Here is a 23,244-nt window from a genome sequence, read left to right on the forward strand (position 1 = left end):
GGCGGGCACTCTGTTAATCCAGCCACAGCTCCACTTCTTGCTTTTTTGGTGGTTAATGGGAGATCAGAGTTTCACAGACTTTCCTACCCAGGCTTACCTTGAAGTGTAATGGTCAGATCTCAGCCTCTTGAGTAACTGGGATTATGGACGTGAGCCACTGGCGCCCGGCAAGGGTATGACTCTTGAGGGACATGCCATGCCAAAGGGGGCAGGATAGGCCCTGGAGCTGCAGGGAGGCTCTGGTCTGCTTAGCGGGAGCCTCTGAGTAGGGATGGGCGGCTGTTCCCATAGCCACAGACTCAAGGAGAGAAGGTTTCGCTCAGGTTCTCTTGATGGCCTCGCCGTGGTGCTGATGGGCATGTCAGGGACTGGGCTTTATCCGGAAGGAAGGCCTGCTTCCGTGGGCCTCTTGTCTTCAGGTACAGTACAGGAATAATGGTGCTGCTTGCCAGGCGTCCACCTCTGCTGCCCCTTCCTCTGCGCTGCTGATCTTCAGTTTTGGAAAATGTGCATTAAAGTGGTGCCAGGGAGATTGAAGGTAGCTTGGGAAGACAGACTGCAGCTGGGCGGGAGGACTGGGGGTGCTGGCCAGCTCAGACTCCGCAGCCAGCAGGTGGACGGCCTCCTGCCAGGCTGTGAGTGCAGGGGGGGTGGAGGCTGAGGGCCTCTCGGTGTCCTCATCTTCCTCCAGCGACTGCTTGACCAGGGCGTACTCTTCCTATGGTGGAGGTCCTGGGGGAGGCCAGGCTCTGACCTGTACGTGGTCCCTTCCCCCTCTTTCTGGGAGTCACAGCCAGTCCCATGGCCAAGCCCTTGTCTGGGGGAGGCCTCCAAGCCACGGAGCCTCGGCAGAAAAGCGGGATGCAGACGCCCCCTCCAGGAGGCCCTAGAGGCCGCGAAGCCCAGACGGCAAGGGAAGCGTCTGCGGTGAGTCTGCACGGACGGGCCCGGCCCTCATCCAGAGGGCCTTCGGGAGCCTGCCCCGCCCCGTGAGAGCTGCTTTGGGCCAGAATTCGTGTCTACACAGCAACACTAAGATGGAAAACGGTCGCTCCCCTATGCCAAGCACTGTGGGTGCTTTCATGCTCAGGGTGATGTCGATGGAAGACACGGGTGGCTTGTTCTGACTGGGCGAACAGCAAGAGTGGGAACAAGAACAAGAATTGGGAATGGTGAGGAGACAACCCCATGTACGAAAATGGAGCAAGAAGAAAACCACGCAGCCAGTGTCCAAGAAAAGACGTGGTGTGGGTGAGGATGTGTTGTGTGCATGTGTGGAAATGGCACAGTGAAACCCTCTTTGGACAGCTGATGAAGTGCAGGAAAGTCAAGGTTCAGAGAGAAGACTCGTGATTGTAAAGGATAGAAAGTGTCATTAGATATCAAGGCAACACAGAGGAGGACGGCGTGCCCTTTATCTCCTGCGTGACTGTGATTTAGGTAGGAAACGATGGAGGAGCCAAGGTCTGTGAGAGTCTGTAACTGGAGCTCCTGTGTCACTAATGATGGAGCAGCACTGCACCTGGACAAGAGGCTTGTCTGGTGGGGGGGGGGGGGCGCGGGCAGGATTGCATCCTCAGAGGATTGCTTGTGGATACAAGAGTTCCAAGCTGGAACTCAGTAAATCAAAAACTGGCAACGTAGTGCAGATGTGAGTAGAGCGCTTGCCTTGAGCTGAAGGGCTCAGTGCAGCATCTAAGCCCTGAGTTCAAGTCCCATGACCAGCAAAAATAGAATAACAAGAAGTACAACTCTGGGTGAAAGAGGTAGTGTTGGATCTGTTTATGTGAAGAAAGCATAAAGCTTCCCGTAGCGCCCGCTCAAGGACCATTGTGTGTTTGCCCACATCCACAGTTTGCTTTTTGCTGTGTGTGTTTTCCCCCCAATTAATACTTAAAACAACAACAAACCTATGAATAAAAACTGGGTGCCACATGGCTTCACACTAAGCCTTGTGTTCCTTGTTCTCTGGCCCTACAAGCGTGGGGAAGGCCCCTGTCTTCAAGGATTTGAGTGGATCTCTTCTTCTGGGAAGGACTGTTTCTGCACTTGAGTCTTAGACAGCATTTTATGTATTTTGGGTGTGAAAACTCTCAGTAGTAGTTGTTACTGAGTTCTCTTCCCCATATAGTGCAAATCTGTCAAAGTCTGGTATTAAAGAAGTCACTAGGCAACATTTCCTATGTTCTGAAGGTAAGGCTGCCAGTGTTTCCACTGACCTGAGAGTGGCCTTAGTGTTTCTGAAAAAGACAAGGTGCATGTGTGTGTTTAATGTTCATATTGTATATTATTTTAAATATATTTTATTGTTAATAGGGAGTGGTATATAAGGGGTTGACCTGCCATACATGAGGTAATGAGTACAATTCTTTTTGGACACTCACCCCTTCCTTCACGTGTGTGTGTATATGTATGCATGTGTACGTGTGTATACGCATGTGTATGTATGTGTGTATGTGTATGTACGTGTGTGTGTGTGTGTGTGTGTGTGTGTGTTAGAATGGCTCCAGGATGTTGGAGGTGTTGGAACAGCCCTGGCATGGCACAGTTCATTGGCAGGGGGAGCCATCAGTCACGATGCTGGCAGGCTGCTCTCTTTTTATCTCTAACCTGGTCTCCTTGGCTGTGGTGTAATCAACAGGATGTAACTAAAATTCCAGGAGCTTCTAGCTGAAGTTAAACAGGAAAAAGTGCAACAGGAAAAGGATGAAACTAAAATGTATCAAGGGCAACCGACCTGGATAAAGAAGGAGCCTCTCCGAAAAAGAGTTTTTATGAGATTGACCGGAAGTAATCTTCTTTGATAGACAAGAGCTTTTCTTTCAGTGAACACTGTAAGAAACGGCTGGTGTCTGCCTGTAATCCAAGGCTCCAGGCAGAGGCAGGAAGACTGTTCCAAGAACAAGGCCTGGCGCCTGTGACACACATCTGTAACCTGTCCACTTGGGAGGCTGAATTCAAAAGGACTGCGGTCCGAGGCTACTGGGAAAACAAGTGCGTGAACTCCATCTCCAGAGCGAGGGTGGACGTGGTGTCTGAGGCCCTCATGCCGCCCGCAGCCCAGGCTTCTGAAGCAGCCCAGGCAGCAAGTGAGGCGCTGTGCCAGAGCAGCGAGCACGAAGCCCTGAGTTCGGTACGACCACGAAAATGTGAAAAGAACCTTAATGCTCAGGCTGCTGGTGTGATCTGAGAGCTACAGTTTGTGACCCCCATGATCTAAAACAAGCCAGGTGTACGTAACAGCTAGGCTCAGTGTTTCAGTGTTTGGAATACTCGGGCTCTAGCATGTTTAAAATGGATTGTTTCAAGCAGCGTTAGTAGGTAGATAGAACTCTTGAAAAAATGTTCAGTCATGATTTAAGCTGGCCCATTGTGAGTGGTGGCATTTCAACAGGCCACGCAGGCCACTGTGAATAATGGGTCAGCGTCCATTTTGCCCTTGTTTTCCGCTTTCCCTGGCCCTTCTGCCCCTGCCTTGGTGCCGGCGGCTCTGCTCTGGAGTGGGGCTGCTGCGGGCCTGCTTAGGGGCGCCCACACACTTTGGCACTCGTACTCATTTCTCTGGGGTACACCTGACTGCAGGTCATTGCAGGCTCTTTCTGTTCAGCGTGAGTCTTCCTGTGCGTGAACTGTCCCCACCTCCTTCCGCCGGGTGATTCTCCACGCCGCAGCCGGACCCCACCGTCTCCCATGCGTGCTCCGTGGCCGTCAGGGAGAAGAGGGCTGCTCCCCTTCATTTCTGGACCCCTGCACCCCACTTCACTGTGGAGATGGGAGGCCCAGCACTTGTGCGGGGGCAAACATTGAGAAGCGGCAGGTGCTACCCCTGGTCCCACCGGCTTTCTGCCTGCTAGGACAGGGGCTTCCACAATGTCTGCCCCGCTTGCGGGGCACGTTTACACCCTCTTCCACAGCTCCCGTCATCGGGGCTGTGGTGTGTTGATTCATGGAACATTAGGGAGGCATGCGTGGCAGCCACACCAGTGGCCGCTCTGGAGGCCCAGACAGGAGGATGAGTTGGAGGCCACATGGAGTAACATGTGGCGGCACACACGAGTAACATGGGTGACTGTGTTGGCAAGGCTTTGTGTTGATGATTTTCAGACTTGAGTTGAGTAAAACTGATCAAGAGAAACAATGTGAATAGGAGGTGAGACAAGTCGGGACAGAAGGAAGGGAGTCTGTCTCTGTCCGGCTCCTGATGCTCCTGCTTCAGCTCCTGCGCGCCAGGGCTGCAGGCGTGCCCCACAACCCACAGTAACAGACTTGCACGTGGCTGTACCTTCTAAACTTAGGGCAGCTGGAGACGTGAGGATGGTGTGAGTCTAGGAGTGAGGCCAGCCTGTGCAACACAGGGAGACCGTCTTTAAAAAAGAAAAGAAAAGGAGAGGGAGAGAGAAAAATGGAATGGAGGGAGGAGGAAAGGAAGGAAAACGAGGAAGAGGTGACAGGCGGACACGACGGCCTTGCCCCCCTCCCCCCAGGCCTCTCCAGAAGGACTGGAGCCCATGGCTCGGCTGTGGGAGGCAGAGGTGCTCAGCGCCTGGTGCTGATCCCCGCAGGTGCAGAGGCAGGAGGGGCACATGCTCCCCGCCAGCTAGAGCCGCATGACGCCTGTGAGAACACCAGGGTTAAAATGAGAATGCAGATTCTTGATTAGCAGACGTGAGGCAGAGCGCTGGCCCCGGAGCCAGTCTTGGGGCACGATCCCCTGCGCAGCCAGACAGCACCCTTGCCCTGCGTTGGGGGTTTGGTGGCTGCCCTCTCCACAGCAACAGGGCATTCGGGAGGGGCTGGTGGAGGCGACTTCACAGAGGTTCAGTGTCAGATGGATATTCAGTATTGGGTCTCCCTGTAGCCGCTGTCCTCTTCCCTGGCGTGGGTGTTAACCTGCCCATGTCACCAGATGTCAGAAGCCAGAGCGACACTGTCATGTACTCAGAAAGCAAAACTATGGCTAAAAAACCCTGCTTTGATTGATGAGGATGCTGTTGAAAGCCACATTGGGATTTAAGTTTTCAAATTCCTTGTTCTTAGGCACTCACAGAAAGGAGAGTCCCCAAAGATACCAGGAGCCAGGCACATGTGGCTCAAGCCTGAAATCCCAGCTACTCAGGAGGCTGAGATAGGAGGATCACGGTTCAAAGCCAGCCTGTGCAGGAAGGAAAGTCCGACTCCATTCTCTATTAACCAGAAAAAAGCTGGGCTGGAGGTGTGGCTTAAGGGGCAGAGCACTAACCTTGAGCAAAAAAGCTGAGTGAGAATGCGAAGCAAGCTGGGCACGGGTGGCTCACGCCTGTCACCCTCGCTACTCAGGAGGCTGAGATCTGAGGATCACGGTTCAAAGCCAGCCTGGGCAGGAAAGTCCATGAGACTCTGATCTTCAATAAACCATTAGAAAACCAGAAGTGGCGCTGTGGCTCAAGCGGTAGAGCGCTCGCCTTGAGCTGAAGAGCTGAGGGACAGCGCCCAGGCCCAGAGTTCAAGCCCCACCACCTACAAAAAAAAAGAATGTGAAGCATGGAGTTCGAGTTCAAGTACTGGCCAAAAATAAAATACACAAATAAAATGCACAGAACTGGTTGTTACCGTCTAAGGCATTCAGTCATGATAGAGGGATAAAGGGGCTGTGACCAAAAAAGTCAGGGAACTGTTGTTTAAAAATTTGAATCCTATTGACACAGGGTTTGTCAGTGCCTTAACTGGGGTTCTAAGATTATTTTTCCATAAGTCTTGTGGTCATGTAACTCACGGGGAATTCCTGAGTACTTGTGGGGCCGGCGCTCCATGGAGGTGGTCTGGAAGGCCCTGGGGGACAGCAGATGAGAGGTGGGGCGTGTGGTGGGCAGCGCTGGTGCTGCGCAGGGCCGTGTGTCCCCGCAGGGCACGGCCTTCCTCCTCTGCCGTGGTGGGTCATGTGAGGAGTGAGAGGCCACTGTCCCTGCCTGGGTCACTAGTACATGTGCTGAGGGGGGATGGGGGCACTGGCACCAGGGCTGTGTCACAGGCTCACATTGGGGCTGATTTAGAAGTAGTGCTTGAGCCAGGCGCCGGTGGCTCACACCTGTAATCCTAGCTCCTCAAGAGGCTGAGATCTGAGGGTCTCGTTTCAAAGCCAACCTGGGCAGCAAAGTCAGTGAGACTTCTATCTCCTTAGTATCAAAAAAAAGCAAGAAGTGGAGCTGGGGCTCAAGTGGTAGAGCGCTAGCTTCATGTGACAAAGCTAAGGGACAGTACCTAGGCCCAGAGTTCAAGTCCCAGAACCAGCACCAAAACCCCAACCAGTTTGGAGCCCCTGGTGAAAGAGGCTGAGGTCTCCAGGGCACCTGCTGGAGCTGTGTCTGTGTGCTCTGCCCACAGGCTTCCCAGCCTTGGGAAGGCTTGGCAGCCTTCGTGGACCCTGGCCCATGAGGCCCGCTGCGGGCCACGCCAGCACGCTGTCCCACGCAATCATCAGGGAAAGCAGGTGCTAGCTCTCTGTGGGTGGCCAGGGTCGGAGCTGCTTTGTGGGTGTCCTGGGGTACTGCCCTGGCTGCGGGCTCTAGGTGGGGGCTGCTGGATGGCCAGGCTGGAGACACCGCCCGAGCATGCCTGTCAGAGCATCACGTCTGTGCCTTGAGGTCTCTTTGCTCCCATAATCTTGTCTTGTTTTTGTTTGTTTGCTTTTGCAGTGAGTGTTGAGAAGATAGACCTGAAGGGATGGTCGCACACAAAAAATGACCGGAGTGTTGAATGCTCCTTTGAGGTAAGTCACGAAGCTTTTCCTCCTCTTGGGCAGGCAGGGACCTGATCACCTGGCCAGAGCCGTGCCTTGGTGTTGGGCTGCTAGGGTCTACCGAGCGGGCGTCTGGTGGGGTGCCGTGTGGTGAGGTCGTGACTGACACCTCCTGGGTGTGGGCGTGGCCAGAACAGGCCGAGGAGCTCTGGAAAGGGTTCAGGGAAAAGCTACATGGCAAGCAAGCTTTCTTGGAAGCCAGGGCTGGCACAAGTGGACTGGGTGGACGCAGCCTTTGTCCTGTGCGGAGAACTCGCTTCACACCAACGCGTGTTTCAGCTGCTGGTTACGGATCACCACATTCAAATGCCACGAAGAGCCACGAGGCATGAGATGTACTGTGTAGACGCATTAGCGATCTGCCACTGCAGGGCATGAGCTGTGCAGGATCCGGCTTCTCCCTACATCTAGAGTGCTCAGGGCAGCGGAGTCAGGAATTCCATCAAGGGTAGCCAGGGCTCTGTCGGCCTCATTCCAGAAGACCAGACGCGTGCGTGCGCGTGAGTGCGTGCATGTGTGTGTGTGGTGGGGGGGGGGAGGCTCAGAATGCAAACCCGACCGCAAAGGAGCCCCCAGGAAATTTGGGGTGTCTATGCTGGAGTAGATACTTATAATACCAGTTCAGTGGGAATCAGATGGGAAGATAGAGGTATCTCGGTAAATAAGCTAGGTGTGGTAAGGAGTGTTCCTCTCGCGAGCACAAACGCACGCAAACGCACGCGCACTGCCTGGAGCTGGAGCTCAAGTACCTCAAGCCTGGGCTTGCTGTTGGGCTCACGCCCAGCACTCTACTGCTTGAGCCACAGCTTTGCTTCTGGCTTTTTTTTTGGTGGGGGGAGGGATGTTTAATTAGAGATGAAGAATCTCATGTACTTTTCTGCCGAGTCTGGCTTCAAACTGCAGTCCCCAGACCTCAGCCTCCTGAGAAGCTGAGACTGCAGGTGTGAGCCAGGTACCTGGCAGAGCGGTGTAGCTTAGTTTTGTGTCAGGGGAATCGGGATTGTTCCTAGTCCCTGAGGAGCCCATATCATGTTTAGGAAAAATACATGATAGAACATTTTTTAGTAAAAGTAGTCTGCAACTATATGTGCGTGGAGATGTCTACATTTTACCAGCTTTTTCTGGTAAAAAAAAAAAATTTTTTGTGCCAGTCCTGGGGCTTGAACTCAAGGCCTGAGCACTGTCCCTGAACTTTTTTTGCTCAAGGCTACTAGCACTCTTATCGCTTGAGCCATAGCACCATTTCCAGCTTTAGGGTTAGCTAATTGGAGGTAAGAATTTCATGGGGCTGGGAATGTGGCTTAATGGTAGAGTGCTTGCCTAGTGTGCATGTAGCCCTGGGTTCGATTCCTCAGTATCACATAAACAGAAAAAGCTGCGCCCCCCCCCCCCTTCCCCCAAATGCAGACTTTCCCAACCGGGCTGGCTTTGAAACTCTACTCTTAGATCTCAGCGTCCCGAGTAACTAGGACTACAGGTGTGAGCCATCGATGCCTTGCTCCTGGTAAAACTTTACTTTTTTTTTTTTTTTTTTTTTAAATCAGTTGTGGGGCTTGAACTCAGGGCTTGGGCGCTATCCCTGAGCTTTTCTGCTTAAGGCTAGCACTCTTCAGCTTTGAGCCACAGCTTCACTTCCTGTTTTCTGGTGGTTAAATTCAAGGTAAGACCTCACAGACTTTCCTGCCCGGGCTGGCCTTGAACCATGACCCTCAGCTCTCAGCTTCCTGATAGCTAGGATTACAGGTGTGAGCCATCCGTGCCTGGCTTCTGTGAGAACTTTCCAGAAGACATTTTACTACAGTGAGATGGACGAGGTGAAACACAAGGGCTCCAGTTTCTGAAAACCTATAGTGACTAAAGTTGTATCACACAGAAGGAGCCACACAACAGCTGCTCTTTAAAAATCATTCTTCCTGAACATTTTGGTCTGCTGTGGATTTATTTCATTTATTTTGTCTGTCTTGGGATTTGAACGCAGGACCTGCTGTCCCTAAGCTCTTTTGCTCAAGGCTCTGATCCACAGGCACACTTGCGGTTTTCTGTACTTACTAGGCGAGTTTTGCCACTGAGCTACAGCCCCGCCCTTGTCGGTACTCTGGACCAGGCAGGTTGGGGCCTCCTCCTGGCTGCCCTCCTTTAGGCGGTGTCCACTTCCCTTGCCCCGTGCGGTGGCTGGGGTCCTCGGCTCCCTGCCCCCCACCAGCTGGCTGTTGGTGATGCCAGGCACTCCAGCGTCCCAAGGGAGTGAGAGCCTTGTGAGGCAGCCCAGGGGACCCAGACTGTGTGTGCGCGCGCCGAGTGTGTGTCGGTGTGCATTTTGCTTCCCGTGTGGGGTGGAGGTGTAAGCTGGCCCCTCCGGCCTCAGCTGCTCTGCCGGAGCGGTAGGATCCCATAGCGCTGTGATTTACTCTGCTGCCTGTTGGTGTGTCTGTGAAAGTCATGGTGCTGGCAGTCAGTGCCAGTTTGTATTGACCAGCCAATACAGACAGCCAGGGCAGGTGGACTGCACATGGTAAGCCTCTCCTTGTGGGGCCTCCCTCTTTGATGGCCTGTCCCCTGAGGGGCAGCAGACTTCAGCTGCAAAGAGGGGACTCTGGTGTGCCGCCCCGCAGGACGCCCTGGTAGCAGGCCTCCCTCTCCTCGAGGTCCCGCAGGGGCCCTCAGCTGCTGGAGTCGCGTTGTGCCGGGGCCTGATGCTCTCCGCATGAGCATGGCGGTCCTGCGGTCCTCCCTGCCGCTGTGCTCCTGGCTCGCATGTGTGTGTGTGTCCCGTGCGGCTGGGCTCGGGCAGGGGTCTGCTCCCACTGGGAGGGAGGGGGGGTCCGGTCATGGGGCCTGAACTCTGGGCCTGGGCGCTGTCCCTCAGCTCTTCAGCTCAAGGCGAGCGCTCTGCCACTTGAGCCACAGCAGCGCCACTTCCGGCTTTTTTTCTTTTTGCTTATGTGGTGCTGGGGAATTGAACCCAGGGCCTCAGGCATGCAAGGCAAGCGCGCTACCACTGAACCACCTTCCCAGCCCCATCCGACTGGGAAGTTCTGTCTCCACTTTGGAAAATGAAACCTATTTGGTCATTTTATTTCCTGACCTGAAAGTCACCAATGCCTTCTGGAATTTAGGCAGCGTTTGTAATTTCGTGTTTCTCCCAGTTGGCCACCTCCATGTCCTCATTACTGAGTGCAAAGAAAGCCCTTCCAGGGCGCAGAAGTGGCCCACACCCAGGCTGTGGCCACAGCGCAGCAGGCCGAGATGCGAGGCCGGAAGGGGTCACAGGTCCAGTGCTCTCAGAAGGCCCCCCGGCCACAGAGCACCAGAGCTGCCAGCCCGCCCCACCGGCCCCGCCCTCTGCCCGCCCTGCCCTCTGCCCTGCCCGTTCCTCTTTCCCTGCCAGACTAGGCGCTACGACCTAGCGCTGGGTCTGGAAGCGTTTGCCACTGCGGGAGGCAGCGTGGACCCTTGCCTCTGTGAAGGGCTGGTGCTTGGCACTCGCAGGAGTCAGTGCAGGTGATTTTTCCAGAACTTGAGGAGCACGCTTGGACCAGCCGGGAGTACTTTGGCCAGTTACATCAGTCAGGAGGAGCTGGGGAGGACTGAGCCCCTCCCCTCCCCACGGCATGCAGGGGGAAGCTCACACTCGCCACCACAGCAGTGCCCTGGATATGTGTGCCGGGGCAGAGGATCCTGATTTCAAGGCTTGTTCATTTGTTTTTAAGGTCTTGTGGTCTGATTCTTCAGTAACGTCAGTAACCAAATCTTCCTCAGAAGTGACTGAGTTTATCTCAAAGGTAAGGTGATTAAACACTTGTCACAATTAAAAGACACATGTTCCCCAGAGGTTGCTCGAGCTGCAGAGGAAGGCCGCCCGAGCCGGCCTGCCAGCATGTGAGGCAGTGCGCCCGTCTTCTTCAGCTGAGAGGTTCAGAGGAGCACCGGCCGCACAGAGCCCCTTCTGCCGCCGCTGCCACTCTCCAGCCCAGGTTTCCTTGGGCAGAGTCCGAGGTGCAGGTCCTAAGACCGAACCTGAACACTCTGTGGCTGACTTACAAAGCGGATTCCCTGTCTCATTTTAAGCTGGGTTAACAAAAACATTTGAACAAAGCACACAAACACCTCTTTGCCTCTCTGTGCGTATGCACCTTGTGTGAACACGGTTGTCTGTGCGTATGCACCGTGTGTGAACACAGCTGTCTGTGCATATGCACCGTGTGTGAACACAGTTTTCATGCTTGCTTCAAGGGCATAGGCCCAAGCCGCCAGAGCCCAAGCCGCAGCCAAGGTAATGCGTCTCCTTTATGCTCTCCTGTGGTGATAGGGTATGTGCACATCGAAGGTGTCTCTAGGCAATCCTGTGTTTCATTCTGAAACGGAGCCCAGGCGGGCATGGTGCTGCATGCCTATAATACCAGCATTCAAGAGGCAAGAAGATTGCAAGGTCTCGCTTCCAAAGCAAGACTCTGTTAAAACCAGCTGAGATACAGCCCCCCAGGAGAGCGTTCGGTGGGTGGCGTGGCTCCCGCTACACAGCCAGGGTGCTTGTCTGCTTGGCCTTCGGGCGCTGAGGAGCTCCGGGGATACAGACCCTGTGCTGAGAGCACTGAGTCTCCTCTAGTACCTCCTCCTTGCCGTGCTCTGACCTCGCTGAGCTGATGGACCCTGACCTGCTGCAGCCTTGGGGCTGGGTGTGCATGCCGCAGAGGTGGTGCTGACCTGCTGCAGCCTTGGGCCTGGGTGTGCATGCCGCAGAGGTGGTGCTGACCTGCTGCAGCCTTGGGCCTGGGTGTGCATGCCGCAGAGGGGATGCTGACCTGCTGCAGCCTTGGGCCTGGGTGTGCATGCCGCAGAGGTGGTGCTGACCTGCTGCAGCCTTGGGCCTGGGTGTGCATGCCGCAGAGGTGGTGCTGACCTGCTGCAGCCTTGGGCCTGGGTGTGCATGCCGCAGAGCTGATGGACCCTGACCTGCTGCAGCCTTGGGCCTGGGTGTGCATGCCGCAGAGCTGATGGACCCTGACCTGCTGCAGCCTTGGGCCTGGGTGTGCATGCCGCAGAGGTGATGCTGACCTGCTGCAGCCTTGGGCCTGGGTGTGCATGCCGCAGAGGGGATGCTGACCTGCTGGCTCTGTCTTCAGCTTCAGTCTTCTTCCCTGGGGCTCCCTGCTGACCTCCTCTCCTGCGTGGTGGTTGTGGCTCCTTTCCCTGCTCCCCATTCCACATGGCCGCTGCAGAGCGCACTGCTTGTTGGACTCGCCCCTGATTATGTATTTTGGTTGCCCACCTTTTTTGCTGGGTCACTTGGAATATACCCTGGTGATTTTGTTATTTATTGTTTTTTGGTCCTGTGGCTTGAACTCAGATCCTGGGCACTGTCCCTGAGCTCTTTTTGCTCAAGATTAAGCACTCTACCACTTTGAGCCACAGTGCCACTTCAGGTTTTCCTGGTGGTTCATTGGAGATTAGAGTCTTCTGCGCATTCCTGCCCAGGCTGGCTTTGAACCGTGATCCTCAGATCTCAGCCTCCTGAGTAGCTAGGATGACAGGTGTGAGCTTTAAAGTCCTGGTCTGAAACCATTCCACTGCCTGGGTTACTTCCGAGTCTGGGTCTCATGAGTATCCTACCTTATTTTGTGTGTGCTCTGCAAATCTGGGTAGGAGCCATGTCGGGAGACTAGAGACGGGAACAGCCCTTGTGGAGCCTTGGGTCTGTCCCAGCAGACCTCGTTGCCATGGTTACCCCTTCAGGCACCGCTGCTTGGTGGGCTGCTGCCGCCTGGCCTCGGGTTGAGGTGGGAACTGGAGGCTTTCCAAGGCCGCCTTCTCACTTAGATCTTGGCTATCCTGTGCTGCTGGGAGTTCTTGACGCCTCCCGAGGGTACATGCTGCTAGTGCTGGACTCGTAGTGGGGTAAGGGAGGGTTCTAGATGCAGACTCCACCTCCCTCGCTTCCCTGGGCTTCTTCCAGGGCCTAGTGGCACAGGCAGCAAGTATTGCCCCTGCCTCTCCCCCAGGAACTGGGGGTCTTTGGGTGCTAGGAGCAGTTATTCTCACTCCTGTCCGCAGAGCCCCCAGCCACCTGAGGCCTCTCTGCCTCCGTGGAAGGGAGCTCTGTCCTGGGAGGTGGGTGGGGGAGGGTGGCCCTGTGAACTCCCCCAGCAGCTGCCTGCAGCGCAGCTTCTGCTTGGCGCGGGCTGTTCCTCAGCCCCCCCACCCCCTCCCAGAGGCGACTCCCTGCTGGCTGAGGTGGCCTCCCGGCCCTGCTGGTAGCCATCCTTGTCTTCTCCTTCAGTTATCTCAGCTTTACCCCGAAGAGAATGTGGACAAACTCATTCCTTGCTTGGCTGGCTCAGACTCCTTCTATGTGGAGCGAAACCATGTGGGTCTGGAAGCGGGCCTGAGGTAGGTAAGGCTCTGGCCAGGGCCGGTCCTCCGGGCTCAGACCAGCGGGCACCGGGGTGGTGAGAGGGAGGGAGGCGGAGCCTGCGCACCTTTTGTGTGTCTGAGCGGTTGGGCCGGGAGTGGCGAGGGCTGTGCCGCAGCGCCCGCAGCGGCGTCTCGGGAGCGTGGGGCTCGTCCACGCTGCCCGCGGCACCTGCTGCACATCACGGTCCTGCGGGTGTTCAGAGGGAGGCTGGGAGGAAGTCGTGTGGATGGACTCATCTTCCGGTTTTTGTCCATGTCATTTTAATGCTGGTGACACCATTTGTTTGTTTTTAGATTCTTGGCTTCATTACCTTCTCACATATTAAAAAATGACCATGTTAAGAAATTTTTCAGCACCTCATCTCCCACCCAACAGCTTCAGAGTCCAAGTAAGTTTGTGAAATGACGTAAGAATAACCGTCTTCTGTCTGTGAATCGCCACCATGTTTGCTTTCTCATTCACAGGCCCCGGCAACCCCTCCCTTCCTAAAGTAGGAGCCGTGATGGGTGTGTCTGGAAGGTGAGAGACCTTTCTGCTCTCTGCCTGTGTGGACGGCTGCTCCTCGCCGTTCGCCTATCTGTCTGCACCCTGGGTGCTGTGGAGAGGAGGGGAATCAGTTCCCTGGACTTCCACACTTAGGGCTCCCTTTTAGTGCCCAGTAGTCAGTTCCCACGTGTGATTTATCAGCACTGTCTTCTTACGTAGAAGCAACAAAGTCTTGGGCACTGATGGCTTATGCCCGTGACCCTGCCTGCTGGGGAAAGCATGCGAGACCTTCTCCAATACACTACTCCTAAACGCTGGACGCGAGCTGTGGCTCAAGTGGTAGAGCGCTAACCTGGAGAGAAAAGGCTCAGGGACAATACTCAGGCCCTGAGTTCAAGTCCCAGGACTGGCACCAAGCATAAGAATAAACAGAGAAATAGAAGCAACGGAGCAGGCATGTCGCCACATGCCTGGTGACCCTGTGCCGGGCACACGTGGGTGTGCGCTGTGGGCCCGTGGGTAACCGTGCGTGCCTGTGGGAAGTGTCCTTGGAGGAGGGCTCTGTGTCGGGCGGGACAGCGACGGGACCCTGGTGATTTCCAAGTGTGAATGTGATGAGCTGAAGACAGGCATCTGGCCAGGCGTAGGAGCTGGCAGGTCCCAATGCAGTTGGCAGCTTTGAAAACCGTCCCCTGTCCCGCAGGCCTGTGTGTGGAGTGGCCGGCATCCCGTCCTCGCAGAGCGGTGCTCAGCACCACCTGCAGCACGCGGCCGGCGTGGCCGCCGCCTTGCCCCACTGCTCCCATGCCGGGGGCGCGGGCTCAGCGCTGGCCTACCGGGCCCAGGTGGACAGCTCACCCGCCATCCTGATGCCGCCCAGTCTGCAGGCCCCACAGCCCCAGGAGCAAAATGGAATATTAGACTGGCTGAGGAAGCTGCGTTTGCACAAGTATTACCCCGTCTTTAAACAGCTCACCATGGAGAAGGTGAGCTGCCTGCTGGGGGAGCCACACAGAGCTGGCTTGGCTTTCCTCGGCGGCCTCTCTCCTGACCTCATTCCCAGAAGGGGGCGGGGGGGGGGGCGTCTATGCCACTTCCGAGGTGGCAGTCACAGCCTGTGGTTTGCAGGATTTGGGTTTGATCGTGGGGGCCGCCTGCCGCTGGGCAGTTACACGGCTTTTCTGGGTGGCTCAGGTCTGGCAGGTTGGGAATCTGTGACTTGAGAAGCCCACCACTGTCCACGCTGTCCACGCTTTCCACACGAAGAGCACCCTGGGCCCAGCCGTGGTGGGACCAGGAGGCAGGCTCCATTCTGGGCTGTATTTAAGAAGACTAGACAGATGTTTCTAGCCTTGCCTGACTAGGAAGACTTTGCCTGGCGAGGATGGTTTCACAGTTAAAATTATGAAATGTTTTTAGTCTTGATGTCACTGATTTAATTACATTTATATGGGGTATTTGAATTCCAGACTCCCCCTGCTGGGCAGGGGGGCATAATGGCTGGGTTTTTTGTTTTTGTTTTTTTACAGAATAATGAAGTTTTGGGGGCTGGGAAGGTGGCTCAGTGGTAGAGCGCTTACCTTGCATGCATGAGGCCCTGGGTTCGATTCCTCAGCACCACATAAGCAGAAAAAGCTGGAAGTGTCGCTATGGCTCAAGTGGTAGAGCGCCAGCCTTGAGCTGAAGAGCTGAGGGACAGTGCCCAGGCCCAGAGTTCAAGCCCCATGGCCGACCAAAAAAAAAGTTTGTAGTGTATACATAATGTCCTCTGTGTATGATCGAACAGTTTTAGTGAACAGATTATTTTGCTAGCTGTGGCCACAGTTTTCTAATGGCTGGGTAACAAAACAGGCATCTGGTGGTGGGAGAGCCAGGGCACCCCTGGTGGCTTGGATCCGGCCTGAGGGCCGGCCAGTCCAGTCCCTCCTGGATGGCGTTTGCTTCTCTGGATCCCTGGCAGCCTAACCAGGAGTTGCCATCAATGCCAGAACGGGACCGGAGGAAAGGCGGCTCCAGGGCCGCAGCATCCAATTCACCCAGGTTGTTTCCAGCATCCTAACTGCTTCTATAATTTTGTGATTTGTTTCTCCTCTATAAGTTTCTGAGCCTTACTGAGGAAGATTTGAATAAATTTGAGTCCCTCACCATGGGAGCGAAGAAAAAACTCAAGACTCAACTGGAGCTGGAAAAGTAAGTATACAGTAGGTGGCAAAATATGTGCTCCTGCCTGGGGTTGTTCAGGCCTGGAGGAGGAGGCGCTGCCTGGGGAGGTTCAGGCCTGGAGGAGGAGGCGCTGCCTGGGGAGGTTCAGGCCTGGAGGAGGGAGGAGGCGCTGCCTGGGGAGGTTCAGGCCTCGAAGGCGGCAGCCCTGCGGCGGGCCGGCAGTGGTGGAGAGGGAGAAGCACTGGCTCCCGTCTGCTTTCTGCCTCCCAGGGAGAAGTCGGAGAGGCGGTTCCTGGGCTCCGCAGCCCCGCCCTTGGTCTCCAGCGGTGGCGTGGCTCGCGTTCCCCCGACCAGCCACGTGGGGCCCGCTCAGCCGGCGCGCAGCAACCACACAGCAGGTGCGGCCCACAGCCTGCCCGCTGCACAGCCCCAGCCAGGCCTCTAAGCACTCTCGTTCCTATGTACACGCTCTGATCCTCGTGGATGTTTTCTTTTTCATTCCCTTCGTCGTTACCACAGAGGTGATGTACAGAGGGGTTGCATGAACACGAGTCAGGTCTGAGTACATTTGCATTCGTACGGTGGCGTCTGTTCCCACTTGCTAGCTGTGGCCACCCACCCGTGGGTTGTACGGTTCCCTTTCTCCCGTGTCCAGTGTTCTTGATTGTGACTGGGATCATCTAGATAAGGAAAGTAGACAGGAGCCAGATGCTGGACACTGGAGATCCGCCCACGGTTCTTGAGGCAGAAGACGTCCATCCTGAGCTCTGGTGCTGAGTGTGAGCCGGACATGGTCAGGAGGAGGCTGCTCATCCTCAGCCCTTCTTCACGCGCTCTGGCTTCTCTTCTTGCTCAGGGCCCCAAGCTCCCAGGGCCTTTCCTCTCTCACAGGAAGGGAAAATTCTGTTCAGCAGAACTCAGAGAGAAACCAGCATCTGCTCTGAGTGGTTAAGGAGTCCGGGGCAGCGGGTGGGGCGGGGGGCGGAGTGCACGGGGTGCCAGCGCCGGAGCTGACTGTGTTTTCTGTCTGCAGAGCTTCGGGTGGAGGTGGAGCCCCCGCCTCGCCAAATGCCCCGCGAAGGCAGCTCCTCCGAGTACTCCAGCTCCTCCTCCAGCCCCATGGGTGCGCAGGCGCGGGAGGAGAGCTCTGACAGCGCTGAGGAGAGCGACCGACGTAAGTCTCGGGCCCGCGGGGCCGCGCCCCGCCCAGGCAGCCCCGTGCCCATGCTCTGCCCTGTCCCCCCAGGTGCGGACGTGCAGGCCGAGGGCGCCGACAAGGAGAAGCCCGTGGTGCTGTTGAGTCACTTCCCCTCCAACTCCGCCAGACCCACGGCCCAGGTCCTGCCCGTGCAGAACGAGGCCAGCTCTGGCCCCGCGGGCCACCACCCCCTGCCCCCCCAGCTAATGCCCACAGCCACGCCCCTGGCACCCGTTCGGATGCTGAGCTCCGTGCACAAGGCAGACAGAGGCAGCGCCGACGTGAAGCTCCTCTCATCTTCGGTGCACTCGCTTCTGTCCTTGGAAGATCGGAGCAAGGGGCCCGGCGCCCGGAGTGGGGCGAAAGTGGACAAGAGCTTCAGCGGCGCAGCCCTGGACGCCCTGCCCCCCGCAGCGCCCCATCCACCCGTGCAGGTCCTCTCGGGACTTGCGGAGAACAGCCCGGTGTCTCCCACGGTCTCCTTTGGTCCTCGGGCCAAAGTGGAGCCTGCCGCCACGCTGCACAGGGTGCTGAAGACTGTGCCGCAGCCAGCCCTGGCGGCGGAGACCAGCTCGGCCGCGGCGGGCGCGCCAAGTGCCGTCCTGCACGTGGCCCGGCCGCCCATCAAGCTGCTGCTGTCGCCCTCCGTCCCCGCCGAGCCCGCCGCGGGGCAGACCTCCTGCCCCAACAGCGTGCAGATCAGCGTGGCGCCTGCAATAATCAACCCCCGGACTGCTCTGTACACAGCCAACACCAAAGTTGCCTTCTCCGCCGTGAGCAGCGTGCCCGTGGGGCCCCTGCAGGGCAGCCTCTGCGCCAGCAGCAACCCTGCCTCCCCCAGCAGCCACCCCTCCACGTCCTTCGCCAGCCTGGCCACGCTGCCCAGCTGCCCGGCGCCCAGCTCCAGCCCGGCGCTCTCCTCGGTCCCCGAGAACACGTTCTACGGCGGCGGCGGCGGCGGTGGCGGCGGCTCCACGGGAAACATTCCTGCCTCCAGCCAGAGCCACCACCACCACCACCACCATCAGCAGCCCCCCGCGCCCCCCGCGCCCCCCCCGCCCGGCTGCATCGTGTGCACGTCCTGCGGGTGCAGCGGCAGCTGTGGCTCCGGTGGCCTGACTGTCAGCTACGCCAGCTACTTCCAGCACCCGTTCTCGGGGCCGTCCGTGCTCACCTTCCCCTTCCTGCCCTTCAGCCCCGTGTGCGGCAACGGCTACGTGGGCGCCCAGCAGTACGGCGGGTCCAGCTTCCCCGTGGTGCACGCCCCCTATGGCGGCAGCGTGGCCCCGGAGCCCGTGCTGGGCGGGCAGTCCGCCTTCGCCGTGCCGCCCGTGCAGAACCTGATGGCTGGGACCGCGGGGCTCTACCAAAGCCAGGGACTGGTGGGCAGTAGCAACGGCTCCAGCCACAAGAAGAGCGGGAACCTGTCTTGTTACAATTGTGGGGCCACGGGCCACCGTGCCCAGGACTGCAAGCAGCCGTCCATGGACTTCAACCGGCAAGGTGAGGCTGCGGTGCCCGGTGCCCCGCGTGCCCGGGCAGGGCGCCCACGGGGGAGATGCACGCAGGCACTTAGGTCAATGAAAATAAAGAACTTGGAGTTTGGGGGATTTTTTGGGCCAGTCCTGGGGTTTGAACTCAGGACTTGGGGTCTGCTTGCTGTCCCTGAGCCTCTTTGTGCTCAAAGCTAGCGCTCTACCGCTTGAGCCACAGCACCACTTCCGGTTTTGAGTAGTTTATTGGAGATAAGAGTCTCGTGGACTTTCCTGCCCGGGCTGGCTTTGAACTGTGATCCTCAGATCTCAGCCTCCTGAGTAGCTGTGAGCCACGGGTGCCCAGCAATAAGTAACTTTTCAAATGTTCTTTGAACCAAAATGATCCTCCCGGCTACTGCCTCAGAAGTCCCCGCACCTGTGCCAGGGGGTGCTGTGCCGGCTCTGGGTGGCCTTGTGACCGAGTGGAGCCTGGAGCTGGAGCAGCCCGCGGGGGCGGTTCCCGCCCTGACCCAGGGTGCCCTCTGCTGTCGGCCGCATGAGCCTCCCGCCTGGCTGCCTCCCGCCTGGCTGCCTCCCGCCTGGCTGCCTCCCGCCTGGCTGGCTGGCAGTGGCCTCTTGTGTCCTCTGCTCACTTCTGCCCCCGGGTGCCCGCTACATCCCTGACACCAGCTTTATTCTTTCAGAAAAATTAAACTAGATGGGGGAAGGTTGGTCTCAGCCCCTTCTTGTGCCTGGTAGAAGCCGGGCGTGGGGAGGGCTGGGGAGGGGAGTACGTGGCTCTTCACGTGGCTTCTTCCTTTTTAGAGCCAGGCTCCAGCTCCTGAGGCCCTCATATTGGCCAGGCTCGCTCCCTCTCCCCAGTGAGAGGTACTGAGCTCAAGCCCAGAGCAGGAGCTTGAAGGAGGCTGGCAATGTCCTCTCTTGCCCCGCCCTCCCCAGGGCAGGTCTTGCAAACCTGGGCACGGTGTCCTGTGGGTAATGGGCAGGTGGTGAGGACGGCTGGGGCGTGCTGGTCGGCGGTGTGTCTGCAGCGATGCAAACTTGACCTCTCCCTCCCTCTCTCCAGGTACTTTTAGGTTGAAATATGCCCCTCCGGCAGAGAGCCTGGACTCCACAGACTGATGTTTTTCTCTGGCAAAAGAACACTATTAAGCCATGGAGACCTAAGGAAAAGTAAATTCAGAACTGAGAAGTCTAGTTGCTGTTGAGCTTAATACTTTTAATCCAAAGGTGCTTTATTTTACTAGACTGGATAGAAAATCTAGCGTAGAAGTGCATCAAACTCAATCTTATTGCCAAAATCCTAGATTGGAGCTTGTGTCAGGACTTGCTGGGGCCTCTCCCCGGCTCGGGAGCTGGCCGCGAGGCCTCTCCGAAGAGCATCGCCTTGCTGCTCCTTCTAGGCTCACACTCAACTCCAGGGCAGCTACGCCACCTGAATGGAGATGCGAGGTCGGAGCTCCCCAGGTGGGCCCCGGGACCTCCGCAGCCCGGGCCAGGGAAGATGTCTGTCTGTCTGTTTTGTTTTTCTCCTAAAGCGATGAGGCACTAATCTCTGGGATTCTAAGGATTGCACTACAGAGGAATGTACCTGGCAGCAGCCGTCTGCGCGGTCGGGGCCAGGTCCCGCCACTCGGCTCGGCTCGGCTCGGCTCGACTCGGCTCGGCTCGACTCGACTCGGCGTCACCACCAGCAGGCCGCTCGGCTGAGCGCACAGCAGAGCTGTTAGTACGCCCTTCCCTTCTTCAAGCACTTGTAGCAGTTCCAGGCTTTCAGTTTTTTTCTCCTGAAAATAAATAATAAACCCTACAATAATAAATAGGAATAGTTCACTCTCAACCACGTCATTTCTAAGGGTCCAAAAGACCATCCTCCTCTGCCCGCTGGGGGCTCCAAACCCGTTCTGTCCACCACACACCAACCCCTGGAGAACACGGGAGCATCTGGCTTTGTGAGCTGTCAGGAAAGCTGGCGAGTTGTTGTGTCTCGCGGGGGCTCCACGGACCCCGCCCAGCGCTCACTGCTGACAGTCACACTCAGCACAGACATTTCAACAGTAATACAGTCCTGTGATTTATAAGCAGAAGATTTGAAACTTCCTCCTGTCGACTTCTTTTGTATTAAGCTGTGTATTTATAGTTAATTCCGTTAAAAAAATTGCCTAGAAAACTTCAGTAGGAAGAGATAAGACTCAGAGAAGCCACTCAGGCAGCGCAGCCCAGGCCTGAGCGCAGCAGGAAATACAGTCTGTGGGTCCCTGCTTTACCCGCCCGCATGGAAGCGTTTTGGCTCAGAATTTAGGGACTTCAGTCTTCAAGACGAAAGGGAATTTTCTCCTCAATAATGTTTCCTAAAATGCTAAAGCCTTCGTTGTTAAAACACGGATGGGTGAGGTCTGCCGGCAAATCTCCAGTGGCACATGTACAGAGGAACACTGCAGCTTCCAGACCATTCTTCAAACCGGACAATCAGCGGCATGCCAAATTGGTGTGAGTCAAAAGAAAGCCCTAGAAGGAGTGTGGTGCACTAACTAAAGCAGAACGTTGTTACATTTTTTTATGAAGGCTTTTAGTAGAGTTTTATAGTATTCTTTTAGTCGTTTTATTTCTATGCAATGCAGAATTGACAGCCCTGTATTCTCTGTTACTGGCACAGTGCTCCACGCGGTTCTGAAGGATGGGCCGCGGACCTCTACCTTCCAAACACTACAGCACGCCGGACAGGACCTGACTGACACTACTTTGCCTTAAAGAGTCCCAGACTGGAGCTTGTGGTGTTGTGTTAATGAGGAAGACTTCAAGTGTTTATTGATGTTTACGATTTTACTATTTCTGAAGGCCGTTACAGTGGCCTGGATATGTGCTGAAAGCCAAACTTTTAAATTTTTTGGTTTTTTTAAAACAAAGAAATATTTTAAATAAATCCTATTTCAACACAGTGAAATTGTTGGAAACTGTCTCATAGCAGAAGAAAAACGATCCTGTTTAAGTTTTTTGTCTTAGTGGTCGGCAAAGAGGGATGAAGTGTCTGTTGTTACCCCTTTACTGTTTTGATGTTAAAAGTTAACCGCAAACACCGCAACGATTTCCCACAGAAACTTCCATTTGCAGTCTGCCACTGAGAGTGGAGGTCCAGGTCCTGCGTCCGGTCCTTCCGAGTCCGTGGAAGCGCCCGCGTGGCGCCAGCCCGCGAGGCTGCGGAGAATCGGACAACGCTAGGAAGGTCCACCTGCACAGGACCTGGCGCGGCGGCCTGGACACCGCCCCTTTGCGCTCCATGCTGGGACTTGGGGAGATGCGCTAGCAGTATTTATTGTCTCTGCCTGATGGATTTCTCTCCAGAAGCGGTCGGAGTCCGCGGGCTGGGAGGAGAGCATGCGCCCTCAGCGGAGACCCCGTCCGTGGTTAACATCGCGTCTTTGAGATCGCTCTGCTTCACCACGCTCTCCGGGCGGGCCGGCTCCTTGGAGCCGGCTGTGTTGCTGGCTGGCTGGCCTTGCTCTCTGCCGGGGTGCGGGGAGCAGATAGCACAGTGTTGTGATAAAACAGCTATTTTGCTTTCTTTTTTCAGTTTACCTTATTTTCTCCTTTTTATTCCATGGTAATATTGAAGATTGGGAAGTATTTCAGGCTAAAACTCCCCACTGCTGAAGAGCCCTGAGGAAGTAGAGCTGGCACCCAAAATGAATAGAAGACTTTCCTCCGTGCAGATGATGACTGGGTATTAGAAAGCCAGCATGGTCTGTGCACTCCGGGGATGGCTGGCGTCGGCGTGTAACGGAGTCCTGAGCAGGTCCCGACCGGCGCCGCACGCTGGCGGCCGGGGCCGTGCCAGTGGCAGGACCTTCGAGGGCTGTGCGTGCTGCCATGTGTCCGCGAACACGGCCCCTCTTGCACCCTGGTGACCCCAGGCTTCCGGGCCACTCTTCCTGCTTTCTGGTGTCTGGTCTGGTGCCACGCTGGTTTTACACCCTGGCTACTGGCGGCATTACCTGCTGAAGTCTCCCCGAGGATGGCCCTGTGGAAGCTGGGCAGGGCAGGGCAGGGCTGTCCATTCCCCACTCCCGAAGGACAGACCACAGGGCTGGGAGAGCCACGGGCCTGCACAGGCTTTACTGTTGCAGTCCCAAGGTCCGAGTGGAAGTGGGCATCTTTCATCAACACTTGCAATATTTTAGAACACCACATACTGTGCTGGTGGAGGCCAAAGGTCCGCGTCACTGTCCGCTAACCCAGGGCCTCGCGAGGGCCCAGGGGAGTCCCTGGGCAGCCGGGCCAGTCTGTGCGCACACCAAGTGAGGCTTCGGTAACCGAGACCGAACACCTTCCCAGCTTCTACTGGACATTTGTTTTTAGGAATGAAGGAAAATCCTCCCATTTTTGAGCCATTCTTTTGTCAATTCTACAAAATTGCATGTAACTTTATAAATATTTTTAAAAGATATAGTTTTGTAAATATTTAATATTCTAATTTGATTTTGAATTGTAAATGTCAAGTATTCTGTTTTTGGGGTTTTTATGTTTTATTATACTTTGTTAAAAAGGAAAAATTGTACATTTTTAGAATGTTTTTATGAGTAAATTTAATGTACTGAAAATAAAAAATTCCAGAAAGTCTCAGTGTTTGACTTTATAGGTGCTGGAGCCGCCTCCGTCCCGTGGCCAGCAAGACCACTGCTCCAGGCTCGGTCTGCAGCCACTCACCTGCCCAGGC

General features: G+C 56.1%; 2 protein-coding genes across 2 annotated transcripts in view; one reads left to right on the forward strand and one right to left on the reverse strand.

Annotated features, from left to right (window-relative positions):
• LOC138822838 (zinc finger CCHC domain-containing protein 14-like) overlaps positions 1 to 23,134 on the forward strand; it is a 58,142-nt gene extending 35,008 nt beyond the window's left edge. Inside the window, exons 3-13 of the mRNA XM_070015785.1 lie at positions 6,672 to 6,745; positions 10,486 to 10,557; positions 13,053 to 13,162; positions 13,481 to 13,575; positions 13,652 to 13,706; positions 14,377 to 14,659; positions 15,772 to 15,863; positions 16,107 to 16,234; positions 16,870 to 17,010; positions 17,083 to 18,537; positions 19,597 to 23,134. Of these exons, the coding sequence (XP_069871886.1) occupies positions 6,672 to 6,745; positions 10,486 to 10,557; positions 13,053 to 13,162; positions 13,481 to 13,575; positions 13,652 to 13,706; positions 14,377 to 14,659; positions 15,772 to 15,863; positions 16,107 to 16,234; positions 16,870 to 17,010; positions 17,083 to 18,537; positions 19,597 to 19,652 (2,561 nt within the window). The 3' untranslated portion in view covers positions 19,653 to 23,134. The remainder of the gene's footprint in view (positions 1 to 6,671; positions 6,746 to 10,485; positions 10,558 to 13,052; positions 13,163 to 13,480; positions 13,576 to 13,651; positions 13,707 to 14,376; positions 14,660 to 15,771; positions 15,864 to 16,106; positions 16,235 to 16,869; positions 17,011 to 17,082; positions 18,538 to 19,596) is intronic.
• The window catches only part of LOC138822812 (uncharacterized), a 302,929-nt gene that overhangs the window by 79,331 nt on the left and 200,354 nt on the right, over positions 1 to 23,244 (reverse strand). The window lies entirely within an intron of this gene.

Source organism: Dipodomys merriami, unplaced genomic scaffold (genome assembly GCF_024711535.1).
Source record: "Dipodomys merriami isolate MVZ:Mamm:240054 unplaced genomic scaffold, mDipMer1.0.p SCAF_116, whole genome shotgun sequence".
Lineage (NCBI taxonomy): Eukaryota > Metazoa > Chordata > Mammalia > Rodentia > Heteromyidae > Dipodomys > Dipodomys merriami.